The 19,361-nt window shown below is 42.2% G+C and overlaps 1 protein-coding gene across 1 annotated transcript in view; it reads left to right on the top strand.

Annotated features, from left to right (window-relative positions):
• Nucleotides 1–4,017: 4,017 nt before the first annotated feature.
• TAFA5 (TAFA chemokine like family member 5) overlaps nucleotides 4,018–19,361 on the top strand; it is a 429,171-nt gene continuing 413,827 nt past the window's right edge. Inside the window, exon 1 of the mRNA XM_069956116.1 lies at nucleotides 4,018–4,657. Coding sequence (XP_069812217.1) covers nucleotides 4,567–4,657 — 91 coding nt within the window. The 5' untranslated portion in view covers nucleotides 4,018–4,566. The remainder of the gene's footprint in view (nucleotides 4,658–19,361) is intronic.

Below are 19,361 nucleotides of genomic sequence, written 5' to 3'. Positions count from 1 at the left end.
CACAGCCACTGATTGGCCGGGCGGGAGAGCAGTACGCCGGGACCCCGTGCAGCGAGGAGAGGTAATGTATACAGAGCGGTAGCCGGGCGGCAGCAGAAGGGGTTAAGGGGCCGGCAGAATTACATACACGCAGCTGTCATTCAGGCAGCTGCGAGTATGTATTGACAGTGAACTGCCAGGACCTGACAGACTCACAGCGAGATTTACGCTGCGAGTCTGTATGTGTGAACTGACCCTTATACATATTTCTTATGCCTCTATAGGGCATAATAAAAAGTGGTTTTTCCCAGGGCAGTCTAATGCTTTAAAGGGTCTCTCCATTTCTTCTACCCCATCTAACATTGGCTGCTAGGTAGTAAAGTTGGTTGGACAACTGCTCAATGGCCAGAGTATCATGGGTCTATAAAGCCCCTATTTCACGGGTCGTATAGAGGAGCAAACGAGCGCTCTCTGCTCCTCGTTCCCCTATTCAACGCAGCTGCAGCGAGCGGGTGAGTGTGGGAGGGGCCGCGGGGAGCTGCGGGGGGGGGGGCTGCCCAGGTGATCGCTGATCGTCCGGGCAGCCCATAGCATACAGCAGTGTCTGCTGCCGATGCTCCTATTCAACGGAGCGACGGCAGCAGATCGTTGCTGTATCAGTCGCTTGTTTTTCAACATGTTGCACTCTATTCCACGGGACGATTATCGTCCGTAGCGGCCGATATTGGCCGAATACAGACGATAATCGTTCCGTGGAATAGGGCCTTTAGATTAGGACTTGAGTATGATATTCTACACCATCTACAACTGCCTGTACTCTGTACTATACTCCCTGGTGTCTCTGTGTGCCCAATGTCAGATTGGGCAGGTGAATGGAAGCAAAGAAATACTTTACCATTTAACACCGTGTCGTGTATCCACATACTAGTAGCAGTGGTGCCGGAGAAGGGTCAAGCCCAGATAAACATGGAAATAGCTACTCCGCACTGAGTTGCAATTAAAGTAATTTTTATTTGCATAGTTGGTAAAGCAGATATAAAATAACGTTTCAGTCTGTACGACCTTCATCAAACTCATCATGAACTGAATATAAACGGTGAGGATTCCTGGTAGAACAGCTTGTGAAACAGCTTCAGTGCTGGGAGTGGAAGTCTTGGTATAGGCACAGACTAATAGATCCTGGTATCAGTAGGAGAGCTGTGCTAGCTGTCAGCGTGATGGCGGCAGGAGCCTTGCCTGGACTGGGAGACGCTAACCATTTAACACCAGTACCACCTAACAGCACCATATAAATGGGTTTTATGGGGTTGATAAAAAGGTCTTATCATGTCCAATACTGCAAAAATAACCTAAAATAATCCTACCTTGTGGATCCTATGCATTCCTGCTCAGTAAATGGCTCTATCGAGCAGGAACAGCGTAGAATCACTAAGATAAATATAGTCTAATTTGTATCTATGTACAGATTTAGACATATGAAAATGAAATGAAAAGAGAGCTAATTACCTTAAAGATGACTTGTTTGTGCTTTTTTACATGCCTACTTTGATATCAATGAAATAAAACTACAGAAGAACATTTTCTTGTAACTTGGCTTTGTGTCTCTGTTATTCCTCCTGGAAATATTTAACAATTTATTTCAAAACAGATGTAAATGTAAATATGTTACTTGACAATTTGACGTTCCGATTCCCATTGGATAGGGAATATGTCCATGAGCGTTATTTCACTGTCCCATCAGAGCCCTCATAACTAAAACCCTGTTCTCACATACATCATGACGAGTGCAGGAGGATTCTGTAACTGGTCTTACTTTGGAGTGGGAGTAACTGAACCTTTTATTTTCCAAAGAGTCTGTGAGGAATGAAAAGTGGAATCTGATTGGTTGCTAGGGGTGACTGAGCCAGTTTCACTTTACACCATGTTTGATAAATCTCCCCCTAAGTCCTCTGCAAGTATTAGGCTAGGTTCACACTGTGTTTTGCTGTCTCTCTCTCTCCATCTCTCTCTCTATATATAATGGATACAAAAACGGAGGGTAAAAATGGATGCAGTTGTATGCCATCCATCAGAATCCGTTTTCAACTGACTTACATTATGAAAAAAAAAGTGGATCAAAAGATTTTTTTAGCCTACATGTTTTGCTGTACATTAAAATTAAACATTTAAAAACAGATGTTAGACAGACAGCAAAATGACAGTGTGTGTCTAGCGCACTCACATTCTTGGCTCTACATAGATGCTGCGTTTTTGCTGTTATTGTCCTAAAAAACAACTTTTAAACTTGCAGCCCTGTGTCAAACTTCCGTGGCCTAGAGTATATATGCCCTAACCTTGCACCACCCCTCCTCCCTCCTCCCCACCCTCTTCATCATTAGGAATGCCACTGGCAGGATTTTTCCTATTCCTCTGCAGTGAACACTACACAGGAACCTTAACGATCCAGCCCATGTGCCGTGCTTACACAGGTGAGGAATAGGAGAATACTTGCCTGGGGCATTCCTAATGATGAAGAGGACAGGAGGAGGAACAGAGAGGGTGTGCCAGCCTAATGCACAGACACTCTACGCCACCACAGTTTGGCACAGGGCTGCAAGTTTAAAAGTAGTTTTTTAGGACCATAACTGCATCAACTGCCGAATGGACCCCAGGGCAGATCTTGGATTAAAAGCAGCTATCCGACGGTACAAGTGGTTTGGGGTGGGCAGATTGTGTGTACAGAGTCGCTTTAAGAATCTCAAGTCTTCCAGTACTTATCAGCTACTGTATGTCCTGCCAGAAATTATGTATTCTCTTTAGTCTGACAAAGTGCTCTCTGATGCCACCTCTGTCTGTGACAGCAACTCTCCAGAGCAGTAGTAAATCCCCATAGAAAACCTCTCCTTCTCTCCAGATTCGAAAGAATACCACTTCTACAGGGCATACAGCAGCTTATAAGTACTGGAAGAATTAAGATTGTTTAACAGAAATAAATTACAAATCTCTGACACACTCTGGCACCTGTTGATTTGATAGTTTTTTTTTTCTTTTTCTGAACTTCCCCTTTCCCAATAGCAAATGTATATAATGACGCCAGAACTGTACACAACTATTTTCCAGTGTATTCCTGAGATTTTTTTCCTCTAAGCTTCTGACCATGTGATAATTTATTGGACTTATCCACCGCCCTATGGACAGCAACAAAACACCAAACTATCAAGGTGTATGATGCCAGGTGACACCATTCTCTGCTTGTTGCTTGTATTGCTACTTGTTACTGGGTTAGACTAGGCAGCTTAGCCTGGCAGGCAGATGCCAGCAGTGGGGATGTGTGAGAGGGGCCTGAGAGGGCAAGGGGCAGCCGAGCTGTCAGCCAGCCACATGAAACTTCTCCTAAGTCCCTGCTATAGAGAGAGATGAAAGGACTGCTCCACTTCACGTGTCCTAGACAACCAGAGACTATGTGTGCTACTAAGGAGCCAGACAGCCAGCCTACCTACCAGCCATGCACACAATGCCAGGAGAGGCTGCCCATTCCCACACAATAGGGGCGCGCAGATTGCACACTTGGCAGGCCGCATGATTAGCGCAGGCCGGCTGCATGCAGTAGCGCGCTCCCTCCGCAGTGCTCTGAGGTGATAGTGAGGGGCAGGCGGGAAGCTGCTGCTGCTGCTGCTGGGGCTGGCACAGGTGATGTAGAGCGGAATCCCTGGGCCGGCAAGGAAAGCCCTGCCAGTCCCGGTCTGTGGGAGAGGGTGACAGGTCACAGGCTCGGGGGGGAGGAAGGTAGGGGGGGCGGCAGACACCGTGTGCCGGAGGAGGGGGGCACACCGTGACGTCACGGGCTCCGCTCACGGAAAGTTGCGCTGAGCTCTGGCACTGTTCAAATAAGGAGGCAGCGGGCAGCGGGCACGGACACAATAAATAATCCAGCTCTCCCACCATCCAGCCTGTACCCGCCGAGGGAGGGAGAGAGGGAGGAAGGGAGGGCAGCGGCATCACACATTCCTCCCAGAGAACAGGAGGGAGAAGCAGCGCAGCCTCCGCAATAAGCAGCAGCAGCAGCACAAGCAGCAGCTGCAGCAGCAGCGCGGACTCTGCCCGTCTCCTGCCCTTCCCTCACCACCGGATCATTGCATCGGAATCACCGGCACCTAAAGCCGTCTACCAGCCGGGGGGGCTGTGCTGGAGTCATCCCACCGGGGCACCGGGGAGGCAGAGAGGAGCCTCTGCAGAGCAACACGTAAGGGAGCACCTCCTAGCAGACCCTACCACCACCACCAGGACAAGTTGCAGCACACGGGGGCAGGAATCCTGCGAGCCCCCGACACCAGTGGACGGAGCAGGGGGGCAGCGCCCACGGGGAGATGGGCAGGAATTGACCGGGGATAATTGATGGCTCCCATCTATTGCGCAATCGTGCCCAGTCTCCCGGCCAACTCCGAGGAACAGAGCGCTGATTCATGGCTGCTTGGGGGCTTGGTGCAGCCAGCCCGGGGGCAGAGCATGGTGCCTGAGAGTTTCCTGTGAGCCGGGAGCCCTTCATGCATCGCTGGACTGGGGATTCACTGTGTTACTTTGTGGGGATTCGCTGACTTGGGAAGCGACATGCAGCTCCTGAAGGCTTTATGGGCACTAGCAGGGGCGGCCATCTGCTGTTTGCTTCTATTCCTCATCCACTCGCAGTTCCTTAAAGAAGGTAAATATGCTTGGACTTAGTCCATGGTGCTGGCATGCTTAGGCTGGGGACTGGATGCGGTAAGACGCCTGCTATTGGGCACTGTTCCCATTGAGCGGCAATTAACGCTGAAGCTGTGCATGGAGCTGTGCATTGTGCAGGTGGGATGACTCGCTCAGAGCTGGGGAGGAAAGGAAGAAAAAAAAATCCTGTTGAGTAATTGGCTTGTTTGGAATCCAGATCAATAGGTGCCCTGATCCCCTTTTATTCAGCAAGTTTTCAATAGATGGCACTAAAGTTCTATGGAAAGGGCAGAGGAGTGCACAGAGGATGCAGCGGATTCTGCAGCTCAGGCCCCAGTCCATTCACCACTCTCCAGTCCTCACTCCAAACAAACTCACTCAACTGGATTTTGGGTGGTCATTGAATAGCAGGCATCCCATTGGAAATCCACAGTGTGAAAGGTTAATGGAGTTGAATGATGTTCTCTTTACATAGCGGCATCTGCAGTTTGAACGCCACACAACGCCACATTTATTATCCTTAGTCTCAATGGAAAATGTTCCTGATGAGCTGCTGCCTAGTGATTATGTAGGCTTGTATTATGCTATACTATGCCAGTCCTTGCCATCTGTGCAGCCTGCCCTTCCCATAGACTTCACCTGCACCTATAGACCCCAGATACCTTACGGTGACCCCCTCTTTCACTCATTATCAGTGCAGACAAGAAGAAGCTGCTTTCATTCTTGTAGTCTTTATTTAGATGTCGCACTGTGCCTTAATACAATAATCCTATTAGGAGTACAAATCACTGTCCCTAGCCCCCGGCCCTGCGAGTTAGGTTGCCCCTCTGTCTGGGGTGCCAAGCGGCTTGTTACTTGTGGTGCAACATGGCTTTTTCTCAAGATTGTTGTTGCTGAGGAATGACAAAGCTCACATCTGTTGCTATAGCAGTATTTATTACCAGCGAATTGATGGAAGTCTGGATCTTCTGGTATGTTCTGAGCAAACATCACAGGAAATTGCTCAATGGCTTATTATTCCCAGAATAAATCCTATTGTTGTATATCAATATGTGAGGCCAGCTTGGCTGGTTGTTTGAGGGCACTGACCTGGTTCTGGAAAGGAAGGCGTAGATGACTTCTCTACCTTTTTCATTATTTAGGACGTCATGTGTGTGATCATTAAGAGCTAGTTAATGTGTGTGCGGTTAGTTAAGTGCCTGGGAGCGTTGTGGAGATAGAGAGCTACTGTATGTGTGGCTTATTGCTGAACATTTCCTTGCTACACTTGTTAATACAGGCTGCTCCCAGTGCCATGCAATGTCTGGAGGTTGGCTGCTCATATATCTCCTTTTCCCACTTCCAGCCCAGTAATGTATTATACAAGGTAACATTCCCCCATTGCACTTGTGTTTTGCATTCCTCTGTCTTAATGAAGCTTCAATTTTTCTTTAAATGTCAAGGAGAACTTGCCAGGGGAATGTTTCCTGTGGTGCAGAAATTTTGATCCTTGGAAAACAAGAATATGGAAAGTTCAGAAGAAGAATCCTCCTAATTGATCACATAACATCCTTATTCCAGCTTGCTTGTGTCTTGTTGAAAGCGCAGTTTAGAGGACATTTTTTCTCCCCTTGCAGCTTTAGGGTATAAACCCACACACCGTATATGCAGCGTATTTACTGCTGCGATACGCAGCAAACTCGCAGCAAAATCGCAGCAGATTAGATCTAAATAACTGAACACAGCATCAAATCTGTACCAACAAATCTGCTGCGTATTTGTTGCATATCTGCTGCATATACGGTGTGTGGGTTTATACCCTTAATGAGAAATGTACAGTGGACTTTATGATGGGTTTAATGATTGCAGTTGTGGCTTAACACATCATGCATATGAAATGATTTCCCCTTCACATTAGTTCTGGAGCCAAACTCTCCATATTAGACTCGATCAGGGCTTCCTGAATTATTAGCCTCAAAATGGAACATCTTGCGGAATATGCACGGATTTGATTTACAGTTTGGAGTCCCTGTGCAGCCATAGATGCCTTAAACTGCCGTTTGGAGGATAGTGCTGGTTATACAGCATATTGTTGGAGTAAAACCATGTGCACTTTACATTTTTTAGGATTCTATAATTTAGAGGACCTTTATATCCAGAAATTAGACCTCTATGAGATGCAAAGATATTTTTAAGTAGACACTTCATAGGTAGAAAATCTCATTGAAAGTCTACACCTACCAATACATTCTACATATGGGCTCTGCTTGATAAAGACATCCCCTCCTATCAGTTTACTATATATTTCTTGATTGGATGAATAGGTTTATGTAAAAAAAAATTCTATTTATTTTTAGTGACCACTTTTTATGTAACCATTTCCTGTCCTTTAGTTGTCTTAAAGAGAGGCCTATATTGGTACTGGTGATCTTATTCCGGCTAAGTCAAATTGTTTTGATGTGTGCGGGGGAGACAATCAGCACTTGTTCTGCCATGAGTGGGAAAGAGCTGTTTAAATGGCCATTTCCATGAATATGTTTTTTTCAGGAAGTGAAGAATGAGTGACACAGGGTGCCATTTTTCCACACTTAGGCTTTTGTGTAGAAATACAGGTCGTCCTGTGGCTAATCCGTTCCCTAATGTCCAATCTGTCTCTCAATGTTTCAAATAGATGAATAGAACTGCGACGTAAAGAAAGGGCATTGTAATTTATAATTGCAGTCCCATGCTTGTCTAGGCATTATCCAGAGCTCTGTTACATATTTAGGTTTTTTCAATCTACCCATGAAGGTTAACTAAACAGAATAGGTGCAATATGACTTTAAGCCTTTATACATATATGTATGGCTATACTTGGAATAGTAATATTTAAACAAAAACATCATAAATATTTAGATGAGACTATACGAATGTAGCAGTATTGTGAAATCATGTACCGTGGTCTATTTTCTATGCTTCTCTTATGAAATAATGAAAGTTACATGACCCTCTCATAATGCAGCTTATGTTTGTGAGGCTGATAGTTGCCTAAAGTTGCAGCAGGCTCCTTTTCCTAGCATTTGTGTATCACTCCAGAATGGAAAGCTATTGAAGCTTTGTTCTCGGCAACAGCATTTTCTGTGTAGCCTAAAGTAGTCATCCTTTTCAGCACTGCATCATGTTTGTAGCCTATCATATTGGTAGAACTAAGGCTATCACAGGAACAATTAGGGCAAGTGTTGCTTTGTGGAATCTTAGCAATGCAGCACACATGTTACTACTGTTACCAAGATGGGTGTCACTAGCCGGTATGATACTGGCATCTAAATGAATAGGAATATTCTGCTATTATACAGTTCCTAAGCTCAACATTCTGATGTCATTTGTGTTTTGCCTCAAGGATGGACACATTAATAAAGGCTTTAGTAGCCACTTTAGTTTTTCCGAAGCCTGGTTATAAGAGAACCTAGAAAAACAGATTTTAGCAGCATTGTTTTCTAGTTGCCTATATCATATAGCCCAGACATGTAGGACAATAACTAAGATTTTATACTTTAAGTGTCCTTTGGAATAGAGATCATTTCTGTGTTAGAAATTTCCATAATTTCCAGTATCAGTATATACATATACTGGCAAAGCATTTGTACATTAAATCTAAAATGTTGTGTTTTGAGCTCATGTGTTACCATGTATTTACTTATAAGTAATACTGCTGAGTCTTTCAGTGTAATAATCTCCATACCCCTCATACACAAGGGGGGGGGACATACACACTTCATGCTGATGTTGCTTGTGGTTACACTGTAAACTAGGATTCTAGGGCTTCAAAGCAACATCACCCTACTGTGCAGGATTCAGAGTGTGTTTCTAGAGTACCAAGCAGTTTTAAACATCTAGTTATGGTCAATATTGCTTAGTAAATATACATGCATACCAAACCGTTTTTGCCTATTGAGGAATGGGCTTCACAAAATTCCTGGGATTCAGGGTCTTGCTATTAGTTGCAAGTCTGTGCCTCCATGGATCGGACCTGGTTTCCCACAGCTGCTCAATCAGATTAAGAATTGAGAATTCAGAGACCATTGACATGCCATAAACTCTTTGTCACATTCTTGAAACCATTCTTGAGCAAATTTAGCAGTGTGACAGGTGCATTATTCTGTTAAAAGAGGTCGCCACCATTAGGCAATACTGCTGTCCTGAAGGCATATACATGGTCTGCAAGAAAATTTAGGCAGATAATATTTGTCAAAGTATTATTTACAGGAATGTCAGGACTCTTAGATTCACAGCAGAACATTGTCCAGGGTATCACACTACCTCTGCTGGCTTGTCTTCTTTTTATATTGCGTCCTGGTGTCTTCTCCATTCCTCCATTGCTCCATGCTCCAGTTTTAATGTTTACATGGACATTATAGGCACTTTTAGTGACAGGCACCAGTCAGCACGACCAGTGTAACCAGTCTATGACTATGCAGACCCATTTGTGATGCACTGTGTGGTCTGCCACCTTTCTATCATCGCCAATGTTAGGGTCCATTTATACAAAAATATTATCTGACAGATTATCTGCCAAAGATTTGAAGCCAAAGTCAGGAATGGATTTGAAAAAAAGGAGAAATCTCAGGCTTTCCTTTATGACCTGATCTCTGTTTATAGTCTGTTTTTGGCTTTGGCTTCAAATTTTTGGCAGATAACCTGTCAAATAATCTTTCTGTGTAAATGGACCCTAAGACTTTTTAATCAGCCCCTTCTAACCCGTGATTCCTATAGCAAATATTTTTTTCCCAACTGTATGAAGAGTAGTAGAGAAAAAGCAAGTAACTACAGGCCAGTCAGTTAAACATTCATAAAAATAGTTTAATTTTGATCAAATTTAAAAAATATAAATATATAGCATGGCTGCGCTCATAATCACCCATATAAGGAAGATGTAAATAAAAATAAAATGTGGGAATTACCTTTTCCCCTCATTTTTCCTTGCAAATACATTGAAAGTTTGGGCCTTGGACAGCGCTTTTATTGTTCAGAAGTAGTATTACATTAAAACCTATACATAATTGTCATTGCTGTAATTGTACCTACTCATTTAACAAAGGTAAAATGTTATTTTATGCAACCTGGTGAATGCACACAATTTAAGGTGCAAGGAAAAATGAAGAACAAAATGGTTCTTAAGGTTGATTCACATGTGACTGATTCTGTTCCAGAAAGTTTCACTGCTAAAAGGAAACTCCCAAACATCATGTCAGCTGAATGGAACTGATTTTCAGTTGTAGTAATTTCTGCAACCAATTCTGCTATGTGTGGATTCACCCTGAAAACCCAGACAGTCCTGATTGCTGAAGGGTTAATGTTTTGGCTGAGCTATGTATAGATACTGGAACAGCTAGTGCTGTGATAATATAATGCACTTTGAAGGGGATACTGTGTAATGACAGTTGTTTTGCCAGGATTTGCACATTTTGTGCTTCCATTTATGATGGAAGAAAGGTAATGTGCTATAATAAAGCAGACTTGCAGAAATTCATTTTATGGCCTATTCCTTTAGCATCAAGCAGAGATTTGTAAACTTTTAATAAATATATTGCTATGGGACAGATTTGTGAAAGGATATGCTGATCATTAAAGATGCATGTATCTGAATAGCTCCTTGCAGTTGGTGCTACCATTGATCTGGCTTTATTGAGTTGAATGTGTTCTTGCAGTTGTTCTTTTGTGATTTGTTCATTTATTCTCCTCCTGCAATCACAACCTCATTAGTTAGTTTGTTGCTGTTGACTGGGGTCTAATGAGAGGGCACAGCCTTTGTTTAGTATCTGATGAGATTACATGACAGGTGTTTGATGCTCACATGCTACAGGGAGACGAGTCTGTATTTACTCCAACCACCATTACCATAATTGGCTATATGAATGGCTTTCTCAAGACTCTTACAATACTTCCACATTCTAAACAATTCTCAGGTTACATTAGGAAGGTTCAGAAGGGGTATAAGTCTAATAACTAAAATCAAGTACGTTCTGAGATGCAGATGATGCTACTACCATCACCTGTGCTCAACATCCTTTAGATATTAGTTTGATCATGTGGTCATACAGTATAACATCTGCAATGCTTGCTTTTCACTAGGCTCATAAATTTCTTACTCATAATGTGCTGTGGGTTACCTTAAAGTAAGAAGACAGACTTCATGCATCAAAATGTCCACTGATTTTCTCTATTAGCAGAAAACAAGATAACAAAATTCTATTCATTTTATAAACATAAAAGTTTGTCTAATAATCAGGAATGATATACCGAGTTACTGTTTAAAAATACAACTATTGCCGATGGTAATGCCCATGCAGCGATGCATCCTGCTCCAGGACCTCCGGCAGCACTCTGCATATCTCAGTCCGTGAACGTCGCGACCTGGATGACGGATGCCCCACTCATCCATTCAGTGATGGGGGTGGGACACCGCTGCAGTCACTGATTGGCTGAGCAGGCTATATTCCACCCTTTTTTCTCCAGGTCGTGTCGTACAGCAATAAAAAAAATGATATCAGACGGGGTCCGGGAGCCCGGTGATGTGGTGCCACATGGGCTCAAGGTTTGGTAGGTATACTTTCTTTATTATCTTCCCCCATCCCCTGCAGGCACTAATTTGTTATGTTGCTGGAATTTCTCATTTAACACCTTTACATTTCCCTATAGAATGTAGATGAATATTCTAGGAAACCACTCTCCACACTAGGAGATCAGTGGCATTAAAGGGTTTAATAAGAAACCAGCTGGAAAACAATTATTAAGGTCCCAATAACTTCAGTCAGGGTCCACTATCTAAACAGTCATGACTAAAACCTTGTAAAGAACTGATATAAAGTCATATTGTTGTATAGAAAGAGTATCTTCTCTGGAGTAGGGAAATTGTTATGACAGCAAACTCTGTACTCAATGTAACTATGTCATTGAGAAAAAAGAAGAATAAACACTTATGGCCAGGCCCGCTTCTGCCATGAGGCGGAATGAGTATTCCGCCTCAGGCGGCAGATTCTGCGCTCCTGCAGGGGGCGGCAGACAGCAGCCTTGCAGCCGATTGCCTTTCCTGTCCCCGGCGCTCACCACTGTACCCCGCCGGGCTCCCGCGCCGTCAACCAGCATCTCCTTTTGCCCTCCAGCCTGTGGTGAGTGTCGGCGGGGGCTGCGGTCAGATCGAAGCGCGCGGGAGCGCCGGGGGGGGGGTATTCCTATTAGGGCTGCATTCCCATGTTGAGGAATGCCTGTAACTGGAGTCTCCCCTGCCCGGACAGCATCTGATAAGATGCTGAGAGCGGGGCAGAACTGTACTGATATGTGCGATGCTGTAATGAATCAGCAGCGCGTGGTGCTGTCATTTCAGCGCAGCCCATATCAATAGAGTTCTCCCCCGCTCTCAGCATCTTATCAGATGCTGTCCGGGCCGGGGAGACTCCGTTACATGTGGGAATGCAGCTCTGGCTGGGGGGGGGGGGGTTGCTAGTGTGTGTGTGGGTGGGGGGGTTGCTAGTGTGGGGCGGCCGTCTGAGGTTTGCCTCAGGCGGCAGATGCCACAGAAACGGCCCTGCTTATGGCATTAAAGGAGTAGTCCGGCCAATTTTAAAATCTGGCAGTCGGCAGGGACGGGGGGAATTTGATAACGAGTACACACTTACCTCTCCCCATGCCTGCAGGGAGCGGCTAGACTGTCCGCAGGGCCCTCAACGGAAGGCATTTTCCCCTTGAGTTGTGATGATGTCACGACTTGGGGGAAAATACCTGTCCCAGTTGATGGACTGGACTGGACATCCCGTCCCAGTCACTGAGTGGCCAGTTCATCAGCCGGGTTGTGACGTATGAGCGCCAGACATCCCAGAGCCCAGCAGGGGTCCTGAGACAGTTCCCATTGCTTAGGTACAGAGGTAAGTTTACTCCTGATCAAATTTCCCCCTGCACCTGCTGGCTGCCAGATTTTAAAATTGGATGGACTTCTCCTTTAACTGATACTTCTGTATTATAGCTTACTTATTATCATCCTGGTAGACCCCCCCCCCCTCCCTCCAAATGGTTCTACTTAGTTCACTTTTGTGATCTATAGGTCAGTTCAATACATACAACCATCTGAAACTGTCCTGAAGAGAATAAATTCAATGACCAATTCCAAGATATCAATAATAAGTGTTTACAATGGTCTCATAATAATTCGTATTTGGAGGGTGAAGATTGGTGCACTGACATTTTACTTGTATTCACTGTCAGCACTTTGTGACTGTGATTTTACATGAAAAGGTTCCAGCTGGATTATTAATAAATGCAAAGTGCTTTTTCAGCTTGTCGCCTATCATAACGATTCCTTCTATTTCAGGTATAATGGGGTCATGTATATTAAGTGCAGTATAAACAATGATTTTTGCCTGCAGCAAGCAGTCTGAGGTTATCGTTACTGTGAAACTTTTACAGTAACGATAACCTCAGGATTCTGGTTTATAGAGGCAACAACATTTTTTTAAATGTAATTGAGGGGTGAAGTCATTTTCTTATATGTACAACTCTTAATGCTATACAGACATTTTGTAACAGTTGTCCCCATGTATAACAGCAGGCTCCCCTTTTTGGTGCATTGTGTTCCAGAAATGTTGGATCCTCTGTCTATGAATATAGTAGTGCCTAGTGTATCAGATTGTAAAAATAATATAAAAAACATCAAAATTATTCTGAAATGTGATAATACTGAGTGAAAGTTAGGCCTCATTCACATGTTCAGTGTTTCTTCAGGTCTGCATATGGGTTTGCTATTTGTACAAATGATCCGTAATTGCATCGATATCCGCAAAAATGTTGAACTGTTAAAAAAAAATAAAAAAATTGTTTGCTTAGATTTGATCCACGTTTTGCCTGAGACATCTGTGACACCCGCAAAAACACAGATGCCATAGACTTCTATTGGCTACTCCATACTGCAAGCACTTGGACATATTTTTTTCACTGAATGGATTGCGGAGCCGTGAAAAAGCTAAACGTGAATAGCTCAAATGAAAACAATGGACACCAAGTTAATCCGTGAATCACAAATAACTTTGCGGGACATGAGGATAAGGCCTTATTGGTTGCTGAGTGAACGTTAATGGTAGACTAATATGATAATGTATGGAGCAAGAAATATCATCATGGCGCACATGCATACATTTGTTGCAGAATATATCATTATTAGTGATGAGCGAACCGGGTTCGGGTTCGATTAGATCCGAACCCGAACGTTTAGCATTTGATTAGCTGGGGCTGCTGAACTTGGATAAAGCTCTAAGGTTGTCTGGAAAACATGGATACAGCCAATGACTATATCCATGTTTTCCACATAGCCATAGGGCTTTATCCAAGTTCAGCAGCTACCGCTAATCAAATGCCGAAAGTTCAGGTTCGGATCGACTCGAGCATGCTCCAGGTTCGCTCATCTTTAATCATTATCATTCACACCACCATTTATACACCTGGGCCAATCCGTTAAAGTAGTAACTATTTTTAGCTCACCTTTGTGAACACCATGATAACCTTGCTCTGCTGAGGATGTAGGTATTCACCATATCCATAAATATGTGTTGGAGGTGCCAATATCCATAAACATCAGTAAACAGTCCACAACTTGCTATAGGTTATGTGGAGGTTGAATAAGGTCACTCCATTGTTTTCATAATTGCTTCTAATTAAATTCTGCTTTGTGAAGAAGTTATTCAAGGTCTTCTAGGGATAGATGAGAAGTCTGGTAGTTAGTATTGATCTAGAAAGACAAATAAGAAAGCTGTCATGCCTCTTACTAGATGTGCGGATTTGGAAGAGTGGTCAGATTTATGAAAGAAAAATGGTGCCAGTAGAGAAAGTGGTGCAATACTTTTCAGCCTGTCAGCTTAGGCCTATCAATGCAGTGTGGGAAATAATACCAGTAACCTGCGTGGTTGTTACCGGCCGTTTCTTTCCCTGTACGATTTATTATAAATTGTCTCAACCCTTCTTAACTACTCAAGACTTGTTTAAGAGTGCCTCTTAGCAGCCCTCATCATGGTCTAGAATTATTATGTTTGTATGTTTAACCCTTCAGAGTTATCCTTAGCCATTCTCCGAGTTTATTTTTTCAATCGATACAGCAGCAATTTGAGTCTATTGTGCAAAAATTATTTAAGTGAAATGAACAGTTCCTACTATGAAAATTGATTCCTGTCCTTGTATAGCCTAGGGGTGAAATCACACATCTAAATGGGAAAAGGCCATTGAATGGAAGAAAAGCTATTGATAGTGTAGATAGAATTATGTGCCTGGAAATACACATGCTTAATACAATATGACCAGCCTGATTGAATGCATCACTGTACCTTTTGGGCTCAGTTGCTGCAGGATTCTTGCTAGAACTCACTTCAGAGTCTGAAGAATCTGGGCTTAGATGACCTTACTAGTCTTGTGAAGAGGGTCACAAGCCCCATTATGCAGATAAGTTTAACACAAATTGTAAGGGTTGCTTATATATCATTCATCTCACTACAGATTAAAGAGGTATTGCCATCTAGTATTATGTCCTATTTTTAGGATAGGGGATAACAAGCTAATTACAGGGGGTCCGACCACTTGGACCCAAGAACAGGGCGCAGTCGCCTCTCAAAAAATGGAATACTTAGTATGCCTGTGTGGCACTCTGTTCATAGTTTACGGGGCCATCCACCAAACACTTCCGAGTACTAAACTTGTGGGGCGCAATTGTGTCCCTGTGGGGGTCTGGGTGCTTGGACCCCCAACAATCCACTTTTTATCCCCTATACTACTAATGGTAATGTTTTGTTTTGTATGCAGAGCATCAACTAGTTTTTAGGCTGGCCTAAAATATAAGGTCTAGACATACCTATACAGTGTTAGAAAGTGTGTCCTGCTTATGTTAAAAAACATAAGCTGCAGAATCCTTTAGTACAATAAGTTTTAAAAAGTATAATTTAACCTAAATTTTATTTTATGGTGCATGTCAATGGCAGATATATCCCAAAGTGTGCAAATATGTTTGCATAAGTTCATTCACTATAGGTTTAGACCCATTAAAAAAAAAGTTTAAATTAAAAAAAATAAATAAATAAAAAAATTATATATATATATATATATATATTATTAACTTTCCCTTTAAAAAAAAATAACTCTATGCAACTGCATATCAATGGTATACCTGATGTTAAAGATCCATCAAAATGGTTATAGGGACATTCCCATAAATGTCTAATTAATGCAGGTCTCATGTCTGGGACCCACACCTATCTTGATATCTAGGGCCCCCTTGCCCCCAGGTCCTGTTAACAGCCACCAAGTGTAGTCAGAAAGGTGAAAACCGCTGAACAGGGTGTTTTATGCAGTTAATAACTCTTATATAAACAGCATAACACTGAGAGGACCCGTGGCCTCTATAACTCATGATAAGTGCAGGGCCCAGAATAATATCTATGTTATTAATATTAATATCCAGATTAGAATACCCCTTTAACTATAATATTAGCTGTGTATAAATATGGTGTGGTGTGTGGTATGAAGCTAGCTCACAATATCTTTAGTTTACAAATTATATATTACTCTAGTGATCCTATGGTGAAACCAGCAAAACAACCTAAATCTGCATTAGGCTATGTTCACGCAACGTATGAGACCGGCCGTTCCGTGACCCCGGCCGGGTCACGGAACGACCGGTCTCTGTCCGGATCATCTCGGCCGGTACTTAAGTACCAGCCGGGTGATCTTTCCGGCCGCAGAGCTCTGATGTGGGCGCATCAGCGCGCGCCCGCATCAGAGCTTACCATAGCCCACAGTGAAGCGAGCGGCCGGAGCCGCTCGCTTCACTGTGTGAACTGACAGTTCTTTCCGGCGCCGCATGGGTTCCCGTCCGGAGCGTGTGCGATGTGTGTACGCTCCGGCCGGGATCTCATTGAAAGTAAGGTTATGTTCCGCCACTCAAAACTACGGCCGTAGTTCTTCGGCGAGAACTACGGCCGTAGTTTTACGTAGTGTGAACATAGCCTTAAATTGCACAAGAAACAAGGTAAATACCTGTGTTAATGCAGAAAAAGAAATGGAGTAACACTTAAATATTTCAGTACAATTCACGTAAATTTTAAAGTGAATCTTTCAGCTGCAATTCACATTCCAAACTACAGTTTAATGTTTATTCTATAGTAAAAGGGGACAAAGAGCCTTTCCTGAGCTCCTGAAGTGCAGCAAGCTTGTAACACCTCATCTCCCCTCTCCCATACCTGATCCTGCTTGGAGGAGGGAGAGAGGAGACATTCCAGCTTATAGCTATTCAGGATCTTGGGAACGCCTCTTTGACTCTTTGTGCCAGAGAATAAAATAATTTTTCTAGATTATGGAAGCACAGACAGATATATGAAAGGTAAAGTGTGTCTCCTTGTCCTTACAGCTAACAGTGTCAACAGTTTGGAATGTAATTACAGCTGACTGATTCCCTTTAATATGTAATTTATATAGAATCTATATGGTATTGCTGGTAATAGACAATGTGTTAGTACAATGTTACTAATGAAGTTACCGTTACAGTTATGAAACACCATGGTCACACTACCACTTACTATACCCTGCTATGTGGATTCTATCTCCTTTACTAATTTTAGCCCAATTTAGTCTTAATTTGATAATATAAAAAAAAATTGACAGCTTCATCTATATTCTTAATTAAAAAAAAATTGTATGTATTCTGACAGAGATGAAAAGACAGTAGATTGGTATGCTCGTGTGCACTTACTGGTGTATATGACATACAATTGTTATCATCTGATTAAATGGTGCAATATTTTTCATTCTTATACACAGTATAACTAGTCTGTTTTTCCTTATTATTTACCATCTAATTTGAGCTGTCTATCTCACCCACACCAGCCTTAAAAATAGTAATGAATAATAAAGTGATAAAGTAGAGGGTATTACACATTACATATGTTTCCAATAATAACAAATGATAAAATTGGTAACAACCAGGTTAACCACCATAATTGTAGCACATGTGTATATTAAAATGCACAGCTGGACCTCTACACCTCCCACCCGTTCCTGTCATATCCACTAACAGGGAACTATAATATATTCTACAGGGATTTCTGGCATAATGCAAGTTCCTATTTCTCACTGCACAAGACATAGATGCTGTGCTGACCTTACAGCTCCAAGAATACTCAAGGGTAGAAGGGGAGTATTAGTGTATAATTGGCATAGTTTTATGTTAGAAACTATTATAAGAATATTAGTTGCACAGTTATAAATGATGACCCGGCCATTGGCAATTATCTATCTGTCTATCTATCTATCTATCTATCTATCTATCTATCTATCTATCCATCTCTTATCTATCTATCTATCTATCTATCTATCTATCTATCTATCTTTTTTATTTTATATTTATTCTTTTCCTCTCAATAAGTGGTATTTTCTAAACCAGATTGTCACAGGAATAAAATAGGATTCTTTTAGTTTTGTAAAATAAATGCACATACTATATTTGAGCCATATTTGCATTTCGCTTGTTGGCCGCTGAAAACTCTAGAAGGCATTTTGAAATGCTTTGCTTGTTCACCACTGTATTTCAAATGAAGAAAAGACAGAGGCAGACAGGTCCTAATGATGAAGGACGTCTCTCAAAGTAGAAATCGCTTTCCTCTCCAGTTTTGTTAGGTTAATTTAGGTTAGCCTTGATGACCTGTAGATGAGAATTTAAAAAAAAAAAAAAAAAAAAAAATTCTTAGAGAAAAATAGAATGTAAATGCATAAGCCCATTTAAAATTGTGGAGCTGTATTTCATTTCATCGTTCACTGGAGCTGATCCACATCTCTTTGTATGGAAGGCTGCCATTTACCACTGTTACTGCTTATACAGATATATTTATATATAAGAGCCTTCATGCTGGAGAAATCACAAGGAAAAGGGAATGTTGGTTTTGACTTAAATTGGAGGCATTGCTCATAGGAAGACACACTTCCATTGTTACAAGCACGTCATTAAAAGGAATCTTTCCATGATTTATGTTTACTAAAATATATGTCTAGCATATGAATTTCTGAGAAAGAATATAAATGTAATTCTAGTGCTACTTTTAAATATACTTTTTTTTTTAAACTACATTTTTAAACTACTTTTTTTAAACAGACTTATTGGCCTGAAGATACAGTATTAGGGTTGAGATATATGTTGTTTTTTTTTTTAGTTTAAACAGCACTCAAGAATTTCCTCTTAGAATCGTGTATGCTTGGCAGGTAACTGATAATCTTATTTTTTCTCGCTGATGAATTAGTTGCTTGTAATTCATCATCAGCCAATCCTTGAAGTGATAAAAATTAGCTAGATAAATAAGAGCTACTTTCCTGATGAGCTTGTGCTTTTACATAACAGCCAATCTGAACCTTGTCTGCAAGAAAGCAGAATCCTCGCAGAAAAAGTGGTTTATTTACACAGGCACTGTTCCAATCCAAATTATAATCATGGCCATACATGAAATGGTTAATGAGCTTGGCACACTATCCAGTGCATGTATGAAACATTCTGGAATATGTGTTGTTTTTAGTGGAATAAATATATTTACAGAACATTCTAACATACAGGTATCCATTGATTTTTCACCATCCACCCTGTGTGGTGTTGGGAAGGGTTAGTGACCAGCAGGTATCGGGGAGGGTTAGTGGCCAGCAGGTCCAGTTGTGTTTGACCATGCAGGTGGACT

The sequence above is a fragment of the Dendropsophus ebraccatus genome, chromosome 1 (genome assembly GCF_027789765.1).
Source record: "Dendropsophus ebraccatus isolate aDenEbr1 chromosome 1, aDenEbr1.pat, whole genome shotgun sequence".
NCBI classification, from domain to species: domain Eukaryota; kingdom Metazoa; phylum Chordata; class Amphibia; order Anura; family Hylidae; genus Dendropsophus; species Dendropsophus ebraccatus.
The sequence above is the reverse complement of the archived record's forward strand: the minus strand, read 5'-3'. Positions and strand labels throughout refer to the sequence as shown.